This window comes from Ursus arctos, unplaced genomic scaffold (assembly GCF_023065955.2).
Source record: "Ursus arctos isolate Adak ecotype North America unplaced genomic scaffold, UrsArc2.0 scaffold_23, whole genome shotgun sequence".
Taxonomy (NCBI): domain Eukaryota; kingdom Metazoa; phylum Chordata; class Mammalia; order Carnivora; family Ursidae; genus Ursus; species Ursus arctos.
Genome location: NW_026622908.1, coordinates 13,623,382 through 13,643,072, shown reverse-complemented (window position 1 = coordinate 13,643,072; position 19,691 = coordinate 13,623,382). Strand labels below are relative to the sequence as shown.

The 19,691-nt window shown below is 36.1% G+C and overlaps 1 protein-coding gene across 1 annotated transcript in view; it reads right to left on the bottom strand.

Annotated features, from left to right (window-relative positions):
* The window catches only part of LUZP2 (leucine zipper protein 2), a 459,433-nt gene that overhangs the window by 243,454 nt on the left and 196,288 nt on the right, over positions 1-19,691 (bottom strand). Inside the window, exons 2-3 of the mRNA XM_048217639.2 lie at positions 7,665-7,782; positions 4,160-4,230 (exon numbers count right to left, since the gene is read on the bottom strand). Coding sequence (XP_048073596.2) covers positions 4,160-4,230; positions 7,665-7,782 — 189 coding nt within the window. The remainder of the gene's footprint in view (positions 1-4,159; positions 4,231-7,664; positions 7,783-19,691) is intronic.

Sequence of the window (19,691 nt, the reverse complement as noted above, 5' to 3'; positions counted from 1 at the left end):
AGAGTGGACTTAAGTCTCAGCTTCTATTCCTTCCTCAAATAGGTATCACGTATTAGGATTGTTTCATATAGGAACATTTAAAATTTAGACTTCTATTATTCTTTCTGCTATCTTCTACAAAGAGCATTTGTGGCATAATATAACGTAATAGTAATGTCTACGTATGTTGTAGGCTTACAATGCATCAGACACTCTTAGAAGGTTCACTTCAAACTATGACAACACTACAGAGAGAAAACTGATACAGAGAAAAGTGGTGAAATTGGGTTCTAGAGCCCATGTGTTCAAACTCTAGAGTCATTATACTACCTTTACGGGGAGGGAGAAAGAGGAGGAAAAGAAAGAAGGGAGGGAAGGATGGAAGGAACTACATATTATCCCTAACACTCAGATCTTTAACAAGCACTGAATGAAAATGCCAACTATTGTATTTCTAACTGATAAAAAATTATGGTAAAATTTTATAATGATTATCATTTTATGATTATTTTTGAATTTTAAAATTATCCTTTTTTGTTTTTTAAATGATATAGATATTTTTAAATTAAACTATAAAATACTATATATTTTATAAAAATAAAAAATGAGTGTGTGTGTATCAAAAATTCCCACATACTGACATCTATAGGCAATGTAGGGAGCATAACAAAAATAAACTGTTGAAGTTGTTAAAAACTGGAGAGGGAGAGGACGCTGCATATTTTCACGTCAAGGAAAGCTATCAGAATGGTAAAGATGATCTTTTGAAACTTCTGAACGTCTCTACATTCTCTTTTGCCTTCCAGGCTTAATGCTACACATTCTCGCTGCCCTCATGGTTTAGGGAGCCCCCAATCTCTGCTTCATACTCTTGCTAAGTTATACTCCTATGAGAGAGGACTCCTGACTTGTTCATGGGCCCCCTCCCCCAACAGGGATTTACCCCAACTGTAGCTACTACTCCAGGGTCTTATTTGGGATACTAGCCGAGTCTTTAATGCTAAAGGACTGACGGATCCAGTGACACCTATGACAGCCTGCTCAGGGGGGCTGAGCCCATTTCTGCACAGAATTTCGTTACAAGGGATTTGAAACGGCAGCTGTTTCCTACATCTTCATATCAAATTATAAATATAAAAAAACACACTCACCCAAGTCACACTACAGGAAGGCATTTTTCTCAAGTGGTTACCAACTTGTATGGTAAAAACACCTCAGACGGGGCACTTGGCACTATCCCACACATTCTTTTTGTTTTTGGAGAACACGATATTTTATAATCCTTTGGTACACAGAGTCTAAAACTGCCTTCTAGGAATCTCCCACCCACCAACCACCATAGTGAATAAAATGTTTTATCACTTTTTTCGAAGACAGTTTTCAGACACTTTAGGTTACCCTCCTACCCCCCAAGTTTCCATTTTGTGGGTACACACTCTTACTCCTCATATGGTATGGTTTACATCTGGTCCTCTGCTATGAATATGATCTAGGCTGTCAAAATATTTCTGAAAATGTAACACTCAAGAGTTAACACAACATTTCATGCTCGCTCACTCTCTCCCACATACGTGTACACACAAAAATATGCACACACATTCCCTTTCTCAGCAGAAAGTCACTCTTTGCTCACTCTGCATGGTTGTATATGGCCACCGCATAACCTCTGAGTTTACTTACTTACAGTCTGGTTCCAGCTACACAGGGAGACTGATTAGATGCCTCTTGGTTACAATTCCAAGAAGGAAATTGTAACTGATTTGGTTTTGTCTTGGTGATCACCTCTGAGCCTATTAACTGTGAGTGATGTTGGAGTCACATAAAAGAAGCCTGACTTCTTGAGACCACTCCTGCGGATAAGTGTCAGGTGGCAAGCATCCCAGAGGAGGAGGGATTACTAAGAGCGGGATGTACAGCCAAATGGCAACTACAACACAGTGCACTGTTTCAGACTCAGATAATACTTCTAAATTTGCAATCAGTCAATATTTTTTTAATATTCCAAAATAATATTGTTTTTCCTTTATGGTTTATTAGTATCTCTTCTTTTCAAAATGAGATATAGGCCTGCTTCACCTTAGGTAACCATGATTTTTATATATCTCTTTCTAGGTAATCAACAAAAATTAATATATCAAATGTCATATCTTTTTGAGAAATTACCTATTGTTAGAATTTACTGAATTTTCTATTCTGTCTTTGTGTACATCATACAAAAGTTACACATTTTAAACAAGTTTTCAAATTCTGGATAAAACACTGAAATCGTAATACCATATATCTGCTCCGTTCTGTCCTTTCATTGAATGACTTGGCCCATCACCTGGTAGTTTGTATACCATAACAAGTGTGTAGCTGATGATCTGAAATTCTTAATAAACCAAACCATGTTTTTTTCTGGTTTCTCTGGATATTTTGTGTGACATGTAGAAAGAGCTAAACATAATTTAGGATGATTATCAGCAAACTAAAGGAATAGGCTTTTTCTTATCCACTTCACGCACAAGCCTGTCTCCTCATCTGTGTCTCTGCACCAAGGAAGACAGACAGACTTGATTCCTCTCCGTGGTTCTCACTGCGGAGATCACCCTGTCCTGTCCTCCAAGCCAGCTTTCCTCAACCTGGTCTATGTCACTTTCTTTCTGCGCTGAACAACGTTTGCAGAGGAATCCTCCTAAAATACTTTATGTCATGCTCTTATAGAACTACCCAAATGGGTTCTCTACTGCTAGTGGCTGAAATCCATTCTGGACCAAGTCTTAGAAGTTTGTATCTCTGGTCCTAGTCATACATGCGTACAGCTTCATTGGCTGATCTGCCCTCACTCACTCTGTCTTCCTCAGTCACAGCAACCCTGTCAGTGGTGCTGCGCATGTGCCGTGCAGGGGTCACTTCTTTTCTCATTTCGTTCTCTCCCACCATGGAATGATCTATAAAAAGTCATCATTTTCAGTGTCTCTTGGTCCATTTTGACTAGTATTCTTAATTCAAAATGTGGTTTATAATTCTCTGACACTGATTCAATGAACCAGATATCGAGCATAGGTGCTTTAAGAGGTGGTTTATTTCAAACCAATAAAATCACTTTAAAATGACCTATTTGGGGGAAGATCCTTGGAAAATATTTTATACATGCTCTTTAATACTGAACTTTGAAGAGAATTTCATGTTCAAGAAATAATAATTTCATTTAAATAATAAAAAGAGTCAACATAGGACACTCAGTTTGATATTTTTAATATGTCATTGGCTTGATCGAAATACATGTCAATGATAGATTTCTGGGTCAAAAGGCGAGGACAGTGGAGAAGATACAAGATGGCAAGAAGAGACTACATAGTATAATGTGTGTAAGCTTCTTAACAGCTTTGTGCTTTGTGATGAGTGAACTAACGTGAAAGGGTGTGGCTATTGGGTGAGACACAGCAGAGCAAATTCCAACTAACAGAACTCCCATCAACTCATTTAAGCCCTTTGAACAACAGTTCCTATATATTAAATAGTGATAATCATATCTACTTATAAGGTAATTGTGAGGATGAAATGGGAAAATATATATAAAACATCTGGCAGAGTCTCTAGTAAGTGTATAACAAATGCTAGCTTGTCCCTACCTTAAAATATCTTTTTTTTTCCCTTTGAGAGGCAATTTCAAACCATATAGCTTTTTATACTGCATAGAAATCTCACAATTATCAAAAAAATAATCCAACACTAATAAGATTAGACTAATTCTACTTATATTGTTAATAAGATTACCCCATTCTTCATCACCCCCACCATCATGGCCGTGATCAAGTTTTGATACTATTTCACAGGGCCCACTGAGATCAGTGTTACTGCATCTGTCTATTGATGGGCAGACTTACCAGGGTCTATCTTCCTAGGATAATACAGGAAAATACTACAGATCCATAAACATTCTGTGATTTGCAAACAAGCAGCATAGCATCGCCATCACCAGAGAACTTGTTAGAAATGCAGTTTCCAGCCCCACCGTAGATTTACTGTATACAAACCTGCATTTCAACAAGATTCTGAAGCCTTCAAGTATAAGTAAGAAGGAAAGTGAATTAATGCTTTGAGAATGACCTGACTTTTGTGAAGTTTTTGAATGGAGTTTGACACTCGGGGGGGGGGGGGGAAGAACTGAGAACATTAAAGGAAAGCACAGTCTTACCTTTGTCTCTGACCTATTTCCAGAAGCTTCTCAACATCAGTTTTGGAAGATTTCTCATCATTTTTCAAAGACTGATAAGAAAAGTGGGAAAAGAAAGTCTTATTCAAGTGATAAATTGAGGCTCACTTTACTTTTGTCTCTACGGCACAGGTGTGACTGCTCCTATGCCCTGAAACAAGAATGTGCAAATGAGGCCACAGTGATCCTCCTGGCCTTGAGGATACATGCAGGAATTGATGATGCCAAGCATAGGTGCTACCCAGTGGTGAAAGGGAATAGGCTGAGTTCCAGCCTTTAGAGGTTCGATGGAGGGGAAAATGGTCTCCAATATCTAGGTCTCTTTACAAGGGAGTACAAAACACATCTTCTGCTCTCCAGCTGAAGTTTCATTGTGTTCTCTGCAGGTGTGGCAAACCAGCTCTGGCATAGTTTCTACAAATTCAGACAGACATAAAAGACCTCTCTGAATCAGCTAAGTCATAACATAATTGAAGATCAAAGCAGCCCAAAAGCATGTACCTGTTTGGTCTTGTCTATTTATTATTAATGAGTAGTGCAGAATACACAGAAAAACTAGGGCTATGTAAAATTGTAACTGCTTTGACAAGATAAGGTATTAAGAGAAAAAAAATGAAGTACCACCTCAGTCATTAGTGTTTATTTACTCTGGCAAATTCAACATCCACAGAGTGTGACTTTAAGCAGAAAAGCCCACTGAGCTATTCTCATTACAGAATCTGTCCCATTAAGTCTTCCCTAAGAACTTTCTTATTTATACTCAATAAACTATTTAACAGGGTAACCTATCTTTCTTGCTATTAGAAGTTGAAACTGAGGAGCAATGATATTATTTGCAGGAAGAGCAGCTGTGGCAGGCAGAAAATTGACAATCTTAGGAATGGCAAATATTTTGTTTACTTAATATCTATTTAACAAATATCTATCATGAATTATGCAAAGTCCTGTGCAGAGGCATAGTGTCTGCCTTCACAAATTTTATAGTCTAAGGCTAAAGTCAAGCAATTTTCATATAGTAAAATCAGCAGTCTGATGGGAATGTGGTGGGCTGAACTGCTTAAGAAAAGCTTCTTTCTGGGCATCTGGGTGGCTCAGTCGGTGAAGTGTCTGCCTTCGGCTCAGGTCATGATCCCAGGGTTCTGGGATCAAGCCGCACATCCACAGCCTGCAGCAGGTCACAAAATCTGCCTTTTGACTTCCTTAGGTGAAATACAGGGATGAGATTTTTGAAGTGTCTACTTTAGATAGTTATTGGAAAACTCAGAGGATAAAACAGATGTGGTAAAACACTTGATGAAAAGTGCAATAAAATATGCTTACTCATTTATTGACCATCTGCTATATTCTGGGCATTCTGAAGGAAACCAGGATCAAGCAGATGACTGGCTCCAAGAAATTTAAAATAAAAAAGCAAACAAACGAAAAAGAACATGAGATGTAGAAATGGAAAGGGTAGATATAGACAGGAGTCAGCAAGGCATATATCAGTAGAAGAGCTGAAGTGTACTTGATTATTATTTACCCAGAAATGTCCAGGGAAGTGGGGTATATTTGGAAAATATTCTTGGTTCCTTTAAGGATGCTAAAGGTTGAGATATCTACTAATTAATCAACATAATGCTTACTGGTTGACCTACGTTACCATCCATTACCATCCCATTCGGGGGCTATGGTTACAGAGAAGACTACAACAAGATTTTCAAAGCTCCTGTCTTCATGAAGTCCCATTGGGGAAAAATGGGAATGGGCTATGTAGTATTCACTAGGAGTTTAAAACCGAGACTCAGTATTTATTAGATGTACGACTGGGCACTTCCTGGGCCTATTTGAGTCTTGTTTCCTCATTTTATGAGTAAAATTTTGCGAAGAGGTTGCTAAGAGGAATTAATAAGATAAAAAATGAAAAACACCTTGCATGCTGGCTGACAGGAAATGGAAAAAGAAAGGCATTTTTAAAATTGCACCTACATTTGGTGGTACGCTTGTTACCCTTTTAAGAAACATGAGTCTATGAAACTAGACATCGTTATCAAGCAATTTTCCAGATTGTGATTGGGTGTCCTAACTTAGGCTACCGGTATAGACACACTGAGTGTCCTGGTCCCATGTGGGCATCTCACCATATGCATGAAACAGTTTCAAATTGCCAGGTGTTTCATGCCTCTGAGAAGGTGCAGGTGTACTGAACATTCTTTGCCTCATATAACTGGTGAATTTCTACTTAATGATAAGGTGCAACTCTGGTATCAGCTTCCTACAGAAATTCACTTAGTCCCCTTTTCATCTGAATCAGGGCTTCTCTAACGTTCTGTATATTCTCCCGTCATAGCACTGTCCTTAGCCTGCTACCTGTCTCTGTGTTCTAATGGAGTATTGGTGTTTTTTTCCGCTCTTATTTTAATGTCCTCAAGTTGTAATATAACTTTTAAAACATGAGCTTGGGCACTGGGCTCCTACACTTGCTCTGCCACCTAACTCTCTCTGTGTCCCCTATAGTTTCTTAACCCTTCTTTAAGTCTTGCTTTCTCACCTACAAAATGAAACTACTAATAACCAAAGTCTTCATGTAAAAAAATACAGACTGTACAAAGAATACCTAACACAAGACCTAGACCATGTTCAATAAGCTGTCGTGGCTATGGACACCATCATCATCATCATCTTCAAGGAAGAAAAAGCTAAGGACCACACTGAGTCCACATGGTTCAGAAATATGATTTTGTGCAGTAACTAATACACAGGCCCTGAAGCCAGATTTCCTATATTTAAACTCTGGCTTACCTTGTGACATTCAAAAATAACGTGTCTCTTCTAAACATAATCCCTCATGTATAACAAGAGAAAAATCACATGAATAGTAGCTATCTCACAGATATATTATGAAAATTAAAATTATGTCCTCAAAAAATTCAGTGTTCAATCAAATATCAAAATATCAGATATTTCAGAAAATGTCTTTGGCTTTTGACTGATTTCACCAAGTATTAATACATTTTCATAGATGATTCTTGACTTTCTAAGACATTTTCCCATTTTAGTAATGAGGATTATTAAAGAATCTTGAGAATTATCCTTTGTGGAATTTAAAATTCTCTTCTAGAGATCATTCCTACATTCATTCAACTCTTGGTCATAATTAGTTTTCATCATTTTATAATATAAAAAACACGGGGGTCAAACTGATCTTAGAAGCTATGAGAGACTGATGGCCTTGCCGAGCACATAATTTTCTCCTTTCTGAATCTGCAAACCACAGATTCCCAGACTGCATTTCAAATGACATTTCTTTTCAAAGCTCATATGATAATAATGATATATATATTCACTTGTGAATATATATATGAATGTGAATAAATAACTCCCCTGGTCAAACCCAGAAACATATTCAAAACTGGTAAAAAATGCAGGAGTCTTTAATGTTAATCCACCGAGACAAATGGGGTGAGTCCTCAGCCTTTGCTGCCAGGAAAATTAGTTTTCATCTCACCTGAAGGTTGACTTTAATTCCATCAAGTTCTCTTGATGTCTTTGTCAGCTGATGGAGGATGTTGCTTCGCTCCTTAAAGACTTCTTTCAGCTGCTTTTCTAGCTCTTCATAGTCCTGTCTAACACAGAAAAAAATCGCATGAGAGCCCCTCAAAAGCTTCCACTGGGCTTCAGCCTCCTTAAACAATATCACAGGACCTTGCATTTCAAGCAAAATCTAGACTAATTGAAACCTTAATTACTAGGATATTTTGTTTTTCCTCTTTCACCTAAAAGGAGAAAACTGAAAACCAAACAGTCTTATAACAAAGGTTTCATCTTGCTCGAGGGCTCTCTAGGCTATAGCGAATTTTCAGAACAATACTGTCTATCTTTGACAGGTTTAAGATAGTTTACCAGGTACCTCTTGGAAAACAGATATTTTCCATTACATCACCACACTTTTTCCTAAGGTCTTTGACATTTTACAGCATGAGATATGACTTGAACCAATGTATTTCAAATACACAGACAGGTTCTGACACTGGGGACATACTTGGGGGTAGAGACAGGGCAGAACATAGGGTCTTGCTTCATTTCTGGTAGGTAGGGAAGGAAGTCCAGAGAAAAGACAGCCCTTCCCAAACATGTCTAAGAATTTCTATTGCTATTAAAGAGGTAATGGGAAAAACCCAAAATATCTATGAAATCATAAATAAATACAGTAATTAGAGTAAAATTTGAACAGACTTGTTAACAATTTTCACGAAGGACTTACTTAACTCCATATCATCTACACATATTTTTCTCCTACTTTTCTCATATGTTCTTTGTAAGAAGACTAGTATTGTAATTCTCATTTTGCAAACATTAAAGAATTGAGCTCAGAAGGATCAAGTTACTACCTTAAGACCCTACTCAAGGAATGAATGAGCAAGTAGGGTGGGTTTGTGTATATTTATGTACGTTATAGCAAGTGAGTGTGTGTGTGTGTGTGTGTGCAGGGAAGATGTAGACAAGGAAAATGATGGTTGCCAGGGCAACTGATAGGGGAAGTTAAAAGGAGAGTTGCTCATCTCTGGAAGACTTCCTGGAAAAAGTAATATAAAATATAAGATACTCTTGGAAAGTAGAAATGAGCTATATGAAAGGGAAAGGCACACGCGAACACTAATAAAAATGAGCTCACTGAGTTTTTTAAAAGTGAATATATATCAGAAGATTGGCGTCCCAGTGTGGGGTGGGTAGTCAGGATTGGCAGCCAAAATGAGGATATGGAGAGCATGAGCCAACGGATGCAGAACACTTAAGTGACAGGGGAGTTTGGGCAACTGTTCTGAAAACAAGTGTAAGTCATTAAACAGGGAGTGACATGGTTGGATTTATGTTTCGTAAAGATTTCCCTGGCTAAAAACTGGAGAGTGAACTGGGGGAGGAGGGGAAGGGAACTTGGCTAAAGGGAGGCTAGTGAGGAAGTTACCACGGCAACAAACCAAGGAAAAGGTTGTGGTGGCCTAAATTAGATTAGAAAACTGCAGAGACAGGGAAGCTTGGACTTATTTCAGCAAAAATGCAAAATTGAATCAATAATACATAATATTCTTTCAAACGTCTTTTGTCTTGTGTTACAAGGAAAGAGTGGCAGGGTGCTGTTTATTAATGTTGCCATGTTTCTGGCCGAGGCAACTGTTGGACATAGCCCTTTACTGAGAGAGACGTCATAAGAAGAACAGTTTTTAGTGAAAGTTAGGTTGACAAGTTCAGTTTTAAACTTGTAAGAAAACGGCTCTAACTTTCTAGTTTTTTTTTTTTTTTTTAATCTATAAAATGCAATAATAAGTTCTGTATTAAAGGAGCAACTTGGGTGCCTGGGTGGCTCGGTCAGTTAAACGTCTACCTTCAGCTCAGGTCATGATCTCGGGGGTCCTGGGATGAGTCCCATGTCAGGCTCCCTGCTCAGTGGGGAGTCTGCTTCTCCCTCTAACTGTCACAGCTCCTGCTTGCTCTCTCTCTCAAATAAATAAAAATTTTTAAAATAAATAAAGAAGCAACTTATGTAGAGTTTTGAACCCATAGTATGTAATTAATTTGTAAAATATTTAAAAAATTCTCTGAGAAATTTGATGAATTTTCAGTCTTTCTACAGAATTATAAAGGAACTGGGTCTACCAATGACCTTAGTGATGATTACTAAATGCATGTCATCTACAATAGGTTTCCAATACAATTCTTTTCTTCTCCCTCGCCCCATTTCTTTGGCTTTTTCAAGTGGACAGCAATATTTTCTTTCAATAATACAAACCATCTTTTATTCTCATAACTTTTATTTTTTTTTCTCTTTGTTAATTATACTGGTGAAGACCTCCAAAACAATGCCAAGTGGAGAAAATGACAGTAGATCATCTAATTTGTTTGTGGCTTTAGGATAGCTATTAATTATGTTTCAGCAGTGAGTAAATGTATACGAATACTTGCTGTAATTTTCAGGTGACACCATTGTTCTCAGGCCTTTTTTTTTTTTTTAATAAAATTTTTACAGAGTTGTAGCACTTATGCAGAAAACAAATCCACAATCTCCAGGGCACATTTCATTAACTCTCACAAAGTAAACACGAGAAATTTTAAAATGAATCATGCACCTAGATGATAGTCTTCGACTTCACCCATTTATTACATTCACTCTCTTCCCCAAATATAACCAATATTTTTATTTCTATTACTTCATAATCATTTGCCTATGTTTGAAATGTATGCAAACGCTGAATGTCTTTTTTTTTTAATTTCATTTGTTTTATACAACATGGAGTTTGTGAAACTTCCATATTATATGGAGAAATAGTTTTTATCATTGCATAGTATAGTAACGAGTTATTATATTGCAAAGTATCTATTCTAATGTCGACAGACACCTTTTTTCCAGTTTTTGACTATTATGAATGCTACGAATATTCCATATGCCTTGTATTTAACATACAAATACATGTATGCCAAGTACATAACTAAGAAAGGAATTGCTTCATTATAGGGCATACATTTTCAGCTTCAGTAAATACTTCCAGAGAATTTTCCAAATCAGCTATATCATAGAGAGGTGAAGAATTTCAATTGCCTCAAATTCTTATAGACTATGGTATTGTCAGTATTTTTTAAATTTTCAGTCACCCTACTGGTTGTACAATAACATTTTAGCTATAATTTATATTTTACTGGTGACTCAAAGTGAGTACTAAAAAAAATGATATTTAAATAAGATTTTTTTAAAGACTTTATTTATTTGAGAGAGAGAGAGTGAGAGAGCACACAAGCAGGGAGAGGGACAGAGGGACAGAGAGAAGCGGACTCTCCACTGAGCAGGGAACTCAACCCGGGGCTTGATCCCAGGACCCTAGGATTATGACCTAAGCTGAAGGCAGATGCTTAGCTGACTGAGTCACCCAGACACCCTAAATATTATTTTTTATAAAATGCCTGCTCATGCCTTTTGCCTTTTTTCCATTGGTTTGCCCATTGCTTATAATTTATTTGTAGGTGGTATTCATATATTCCATACATGAGCCCTTTGGTGGTTAAATGTATCGAAAACATAATTACCTCTTCTGCTGTTGGAACTTTCAATCTCTTAATGGTGCCTTTGGATGAACATACATTGATAATAAAAACATAGACCAAATTATTAATCTTTTATATTGAGAGTTGTTCACTGGAGTTGTACCACTTAAATTTGTAAATGTTTGAAAAACACTTGTACGTGATTATAAATATTACATCTTATAAACATTCATTTAAAATTATAAATTGCCAGCATATTAAAACATGGATTTTTGTATACGATTTTGCATTCAGCAAATTATCAACTATAAAAATTATTTGTGGAATTATTTTGTATTTTCTTACATGTATAATCATACTGTGTGGAAAAATACAGTTTTTATTTTTTCAGTCCTTAAGTCTTTTATTTAAGCTCCTTATCTTACTTTGCTATCAAGGACCAAGACTATTCTACAATGTTCAATAAAATTTGTGATATACACATCCTTTGTTTATTCCAGATTGCAGGGATGTAGACACCTTTTGTTTATTCCAGATTGCAGGGGGAAGAGCTCTCAAGACCACAAATACAGTATTTCTGATAGGCTTTTTTGGTCAATTATTCAATTTTTAAAAATCAGTTATAAAAAAGTTTTCTTCTATTTCTGGTTTCTAAATCTGTTTAGTTTTAATCATGAATGGAATCTGAATACTGTCCAATAACTTAGGTTTTTGTTTTTTTTTTCCATTGTGGTGTATGTTATTTGCTCACAAATCTTTCATTCCTCCCATCCTTGGCCATACTGCACACGTAGGCAGGATAGAAACCCCCACACCATTCATTTGGTCATGTGACACTTCTATGGAATGTTAATGGACATGACACATTGAAGACTGTATATGTTGTCTGTCTGGTTTTGCTTAGTTTTTCATTGTCCTGCTAATGGCCACATGGAGAAATTCCCCCAGATAACTCCTGCAACTTCAGGCTTCTTCAAAAAGAAAACACACAGAGCAAACCTGAATTTGATTCATACTCTGAAGCAGACACATCCCAGTGACACTTCAACATGAACTTGAAAACTAAGTGTTATTGTAAGCTATCGATCAAGTTTTTGGAATAATTTGTAATGTAACAGTATCACAGTAAAAACTGATCTTATAAATGCATCCATTGAGATGATCACATACATTTTTTCTTTTACACTATTAATGTGCTGAATTATACTAATTCATTTCACATTTGATTAATGACTACATTAAATCAAACTCTCATTACTGAAATCAATCATTTTGTTTATTATATATAATTCTGTTAGATTAGGTTGGCTAATATTTTGCTTAGGATTTTTCATTTATTCTCAGAGGAGAAATTAAGTTATAATGTCCTTTCTCATCATATCCATGTAAAGCTTTGTATCTAGGTTATGTTTAGCTCATAAAAAATTGAGATGTGTGCCTTCTTTTCCTATTATCTGAAAGAATTTGTGTAAGATTGGTAATATTTCTTACCTGAGTGAGTAGAATTGACATGTAGACCATCTGGTTTGCAATTTCCTTTGTGAGAAGGTCTTTATTTACAGATTTAATACTTTAAGAGATATGTGACTGTTCAGATATTCTAACTTTCCCAATGCCAAGATTAGTAATGCCCATTATTTTTTAGGAATTTGTCCATTTCATTGGCACTCATTTATTTCATGATTCCAAATGTCAGAAATTGGGCCTGCGCTCATCTGGGCATGGTTCCTTCAGGCTGGGCTTACTCTTCCTTCTGTGTCCTGGTCAAATAAATGGCTCTGCTTCTGTGATTGAGTCATTATCAGTTTGTAAGTGAAGGCACTGTCTCATATGTCCCTTGTCATCCAGGGAGTTAGCCTGTGCTAACTCGTTTTCCAGTTGGTTAGGGTGCTAAGAAAATTAGCAGAAATAAAGGAGTATGTTCAGGTTTAGGCCTGGAAGTAGTACAACATCCCACCTGTCATATTGCATCTGTCACAAAGCAAGTCACAAGCCCAGGACACATTCAAGAAGCAGAGAAATACACTTTATTTCTTCATGGGAAAACATTCAAAATCATATTGTAAATGAGTATGTACACAAGAATGATCATGGTCATATTTCTAAATAGCCTATTGCATAGTCCCAGTTGTTCACTTCTTGGTACTTCATTTCTCAGAGATTAGTCCTTTGAGTACTTGCCACCATGTGCACTGGTGGTTCTCCAATGCCTTCAAAGGGGTGTGACATTTTGTTCAGTTTTTCCATTGGTGTCAATGTTGACAACAAACATGTTCAATTTCACTAAAGATGGAAGTTTGGGAGCCACTATTTAGCTAATTATTTTCTTTAGTCCTCAAAGATAATTATTTGATTAAATCCCATCTCTTCTCTAACTGAATATTTGAACACTTTTATTTGCAACTGTCCTAGCTCAAGTCCTCATTATCTATAGCACTATATTAATTGTGTTTTTTGTTTGTTTTTTGTTTTTTGTTTTTTTTTTGCTTCTCAAACCATTCCATGCACTGCTCTCAAATCAGGCTTTCTAACCTTAAAGTTCTATTTGCATCAATTTATAGTTTAAAATATCAGCACTCTTCGGTTATGTCAAGGTCAAGGCCATCTGCCCTCTGCCTTGAAACGACCTTTATTCTCCTTCTGTCTTCTTTGCTCAGGTTACATATCTTCTTTTGTGTGCTATATTTAATTATCAACCAAAGAATATTTCTTGAAAATCTTTAAATGTATTTTTGTCTATTTTCATTTGCATGATATAACTGAAACTGAAATTAAAATGAATTTAAAGATTCTCACATCAACTCGGAGTGCCTTCACCTATTCTGTCAATCTGGATAGAAAAATTACCTCATCTAATTTTTTCGATGAAGTCTCCTCTTAGAGCTATATAGTTTCTTTCTTTTCTGAATTTGGATGTCATATATTCTATCCACTCCTTCATTTTAAAATTAATTATCAGAGATAGTATTTTTTACTATATTATATTATATTTATTATAATAATTATACACTAGTCTGTATAGAATAATGAGTTCTTGGAACCATGTATCTCTTCCTTTTCCTAGTAATAATTATTTAATTTGATGATGATCCTAGATGAGGCCAGTGAAAGCTTCTACAAACTGGCCCTGTGTCCTGCGACTTGTCCCCATCATTCTTGGAATCCTTCCTCACACTTTTTGCTCCTTTGATGCCCAGTCAGAACCAATATTTCTCAGTTTATTCTAAATGCAAATACGATAAAGATAATGCTTATCATGGAGTGATGTTTTAATGTTTCAACTGCACTTTGTTTTTTTTAGCTTTTGTTTTAGATGAAAAAAATCCTCCAGAGTCTGTCCAATGCCTGCAGATTTAAGCCTCATAAAATTCAAAGATCTGGAGTAGTGCCATGAGATCTCAAGGTTTGCTTTTCCCACAGAAATATAACAAAAATAATAATTGCAGAAATGCAAACTTCCATTCAACGTGTTTGCAGCATTTCTGCCTACATTTAAAGAATCATTTATTATGGCAGCCATGACCATAGTTTCCTGTCATTTATTCTTAAAAGAACACTACCCAGCATTTATTATATACAAGTATATGTCAGACATGTAGCAGACGTTTTACATATATATCATTAAGTCTTATAATTTCTCAGAAATGTAAGTGACATTATATTCATTTTGCAAGGAAGAAAGGAGAATAATTTCTCCAAGATTCAGATATAATTTCTCCAAGGTCACACAGATAGTAAATGATTAGTTTTTAACCCTAGGTATCTTTGATGACAAAATATCACATATATGGGCTCTATAACAAATGAACCCTATAAATATTTTCTCAGTTCCTCTTATATATAGGAATTTTTGGGGAAAACAAAACAAAACAAAACATTAACAATACATTATCCCTAATCCAGTAGCATGTAATATATAGGTAAAAAAGAACACACAGCATGATGAGGATAGCATATGACAAAATGTGATAGGAGTAAGGCATTAAGAGAGCTCAACTTCAGGTTAAATGATCAATGGAAAATTTCATGGAAAAAACATACTTGAGTTGGGCCTTGAATGATGCATAGGATTATTAAATGCAGTAGAAGGAAAGGTATCATAAGGAGACGGAAATTATGTAAGTAATGGCAATGTATAAGGGAAGTGCTGAGTGCATATATATTATAAACCAGCAAGCAACATAGTCTAAAGTGCCTATAAGGTACTTGTTGAGCTATTGGGTATAACCTGAAGAAATTGGTAAAATCCAAATTATCAAAATTCTTCAATACCATGCTCAGGAGTTTTAAATGCTTTCTATGGGAAATTTACTTCTCTGTGAATTGCCAAGAAAGATATATTTAGGAATATATATAGTCAGATTAATAACTCAAAAGTATATCAAAAGGAAGAAAGACTTAAATTATTCTCCCTCCAGTTGTCAAGGCTGTTCCAAAGAGTATATTCTTATATTTCATAGGTAAACAGATTGAATAAAAGTGATTTTTTCTTGGCTTGGCCAGGATATTAAATTGGTGACCATGGGGAGTTTAGCCTGGGAAACACTTGCAATGTCTGCCCTCAGGAAATTCAGGAGGCCTATGAAACTTCTCTGAATCTTGGCAGAAAGGTCATGGATTGTTCTGTTAAAAGTCCTCTGTATTATCTGAAGCCACTCTTTCCCTTTTCTTTTTATCAGACTCAACATTAGTGTGACCACCAGGATATTTGCATGGTATTTTTCTTTCAAGGTCTACCACTGCAAACGAAGAGAAGAAGCCAAAGCCAACTGCAGATGTGTGGCAGAATTCATTCCGTGCCCTTGTGTAACAGATGGCTAGAAGAGTATCCTTTGGGGGAGGGAGGGTCTCACATATAAATACAGTCAAAACCTGAAGTATTGCAAGGCTTTTGGCCAAGAGTATTTTAAACTAAAAAAAAAAAAACAAAAAAAAAAACAAAAAAAACAAAAAAACACAACTCTTCCCCCAACAATCCTATACTTGAGAGTGTATTCATCGAAATAAAAGTCCCGGTCCTTGTGAACATAAATTTAAAGGAGCATTGATCATAAATATCTGGAAACAAAATAAGAGTTCCGGATAAATTATGTTACAGACACTGACAAGGACTTTAGTCAAGATCCCCAGCATCTGCCAGGACCATAGCAACAAGCTGTGGCAGGAATCTTGCTAAATCAGTTTACCCAGAACCCCCACCTCTAGCATCTGGACATCTTGGAGATCAGATCCAATTCCTCATCCTCCACCATTCTCCAGGTAATATCTGACAACACTGGCCTGGTTTCAGCAAGAATCCTGTGAAGTTGGGTTGGCCAGAACCCTCCTGTACCCCCTGATGTTTCCTCTTCATCATTTTCCATCCATTGACCCCACCACACTCCTTAGCCATAAATCATTATGTGTCCATGCTATATTCAAAATTGAGCCTGTTCTATACAGACATCTCTTTTTCCCCAACTGCAACAGTCCCTGAATAAAAATCTGTTTTTATTGCTTTAACTACTGTCTGGCTCTGATTTTGACAACATGACACTGTATATATCATTTTAAGGTTAAGTTACATGTCAATTAGAGCCATGAGGTACTTTAAAGTAATAAGAGGAAAAATTAAAGGTACGATGCATTTATGTAACACTAGGAATAATGAATCATGCCCTGTGAATGTACAAATATGTGTTTGTGTCTGAATGTGCCTATATAGATAGGATCATGTTAGTAAGGACAACAATTTGAAATCAAAGAGGTTAAGAGAGGGCAGAGGAGAGCTGCAGGGAGAGGAAACCTATGAAAGGAAGGTATAAGCAAACAAAGAAAAGGAAAAGATAGACTTTGTTGTCTTTATATAAAATTATATGTGTGTGTACATGTGCATAAAGACCTCAGATTAAAAGTATTACATAAGAAATAAAAAGAAATCCCTAAATTTTCCCAAATAAACACATCCAATATATTGACTTAGACATTACCATCCACCTTGACCTCTCATAGTGATGTAGGCACTGCATGAATCCCCTGATGCTTGTACGTAGAAAAGAAAACCCTTATTAGAGGAATACTCTCTGGACTGAAAACATAGGAAGAATAAAAAAAAAAAGATAAATAGTAGAGAAATATCACTGTCACGATGCATATTGTAGCCTATTCATTAGATATAAAACTTGAAAATAAAAATTTGATTTCCAGATGTTGTCACTAACCAGCTAGTTAGACATTAGGAAATCATTATAACTCTCTAGCCTCAGCATCCATATCTGTGAAATAAATTATATTTCACAAACTGATAAAAATTTATGAAGTTCATAATAAGAGGCTTAATTTTCCCTGTTGAAAATAAGGGAAAAGACTCTCTCTTTCTCAGAGCATTTACTTAAGAAAAATTTAAGCTCTTTCTCTCTTTGAAATATATGTAATTTTTCTTAAGAGCTAAATAAACCACTAGCCAGCTTTGAGACCTAGGAATATTCTTCTCATTTGACCTGGGAACCATCTCTTTGAACTGTCATCATCAAGAAAGATAGCTTCGCTCTGAACAGCAAAGGAAGTAATCAACAACACTAAAAGGTAACCTGTTGAATGTGAGAAGATATTTGCATATGACATATCTGATAAAGGGTTAGTATCCAAAATATATAGAGAACTTGTAAAACTTAACACCCCCAAAATGAAAAGTCAATTAAAAATGGGCAGAAAACATGAATACACATTTTTCCAGTGAAGACATACAGATGGTCAACACGTGAAAAGATGATCAACCACTGATTATCAGGGAAACGCAAATCAAAACTACAATGAGATATAACCTCACACCTGTTAGAACGGCTAAAATCAACACAAGAAACAGGTGTTGGTGAGGATGTGGACAAAGGGGAATGCTTTTACATTATTTGTGGGAATGCAAACTGGTATAGCCACTCTGGAAAACAGTATGGAGGTTCCTCAAAAAGTTAAAAATAGAGCTACCCTATGATCCAGCAATCGCACTACAAGGTACTTACCCAAAGAATACAAAAATACTAATTCAAAGGGATATATGCACCCTAATTTTTATAGCAGCATTATTTACAATAGCCAAATTATGGCAACAGCCCAAGTGTCCAACCACTGACAAACAGAGAAGATGTGGTCTCTACATACAATGAAATATTACTCAGCCATAATTAAGAATGAAAGTTCGCAATTTGCAACGATGTGGATGGAACTATAGAGTATTATGCTAAGTGAAATAAGTCAGAGAAAGACAAATACCATACAATTTCACTGATATGTGGAATTTAAGAAATGAAACAAATGAACATGGGGGGAGAAAGAGAGGCACATCAAGAATCAGACTCTTAACTATAGAGAATAAACTGATGGTTACCAGAGGGGAGGTGGGTGGGGGCATGGTACAAATAGGTGATAGGGATTAAAGAGTGCACTTGTGATGAGCACCAGGTCATGTAAGGAAGTGTTGAATCACTATGTTATACACCTGAAACTAGTATTACACTGCATGTTCACTAACTAGAATTTAAATTAAAAAAAGAAAAGAAAAGAAAAGAAAAGAAAAGAAAAGAAAAGAAAAAAAAGAAAGACAGCGGGGCACCTGGCTAGCTGTCAGTAGCTCATGACACTCTTGATCTGGGCATTGTAAATTCAAGCCTCATGTTGGGTGTAGAGATTCCTTTAAAAAATAAAATCTTTAAAAAAATTTTAAAAAGAAAGAAAGCTAGTACCCCTATCTCCCAGTTTCTGTGGGAGTGTAGGAACCTAACTGTAGCTGGTACCTCCCCAGGTTACAAAACTACCTCTTGTCATAAAGCATAAAAACTTTATTTTTCCTTTGGGTCAAGCCAATTTCCTAATGCAGGTGGACACCCCAAACACCAAATTAATTTAGGACAACCTATGTGTGAAAAATGGTACTGTGGAGTCCTGTTACTTAAGAACTAATTTCATGTATATTAAGAAAATATCTGGAATAAGTTGTATCTGCTTGGCTATATAAAAGGATGAGATTTCTTTCTGTCTTTCTAAACTTCTAGCAGATTGCCTGCCATGCACATAGTATTCTGTTTTAATGCTTACTCAGCAAGAAAAAAATATTTTATTTCCCTTCTATATTTCTTGGTTGGGAGGAAATTGTGTTTTTAGTTACATTTCCCCAAAAGTAGTCACTTAACTTTTTTTTTTTAAATAAGGGAAAGGAAGTGTGAGAGAGAGTGCTAATAATTATGCCTGCCACTTGAGTAGATGCCTGGGGGAAAGTGTGAGACAGAAGGCTTTATGTCCCTTATAATGTAAACATCATGCCATGCTGGACATGATTTAGTTAAAGAAACAACCTCTTCCCTTCCCAGTGACAACATAGTCCTAAATATAAGCCACTGAGTTCAGCTGATGCTCCAACAAAGAAAAAGCAATCTTTCTGGTCCTGAGGAAAAGGGAAACAAAATACTTCTATTGGACTAATTGAGAGACAGGCTATTCATACAGAATATTCGGGAACATTTAGGGG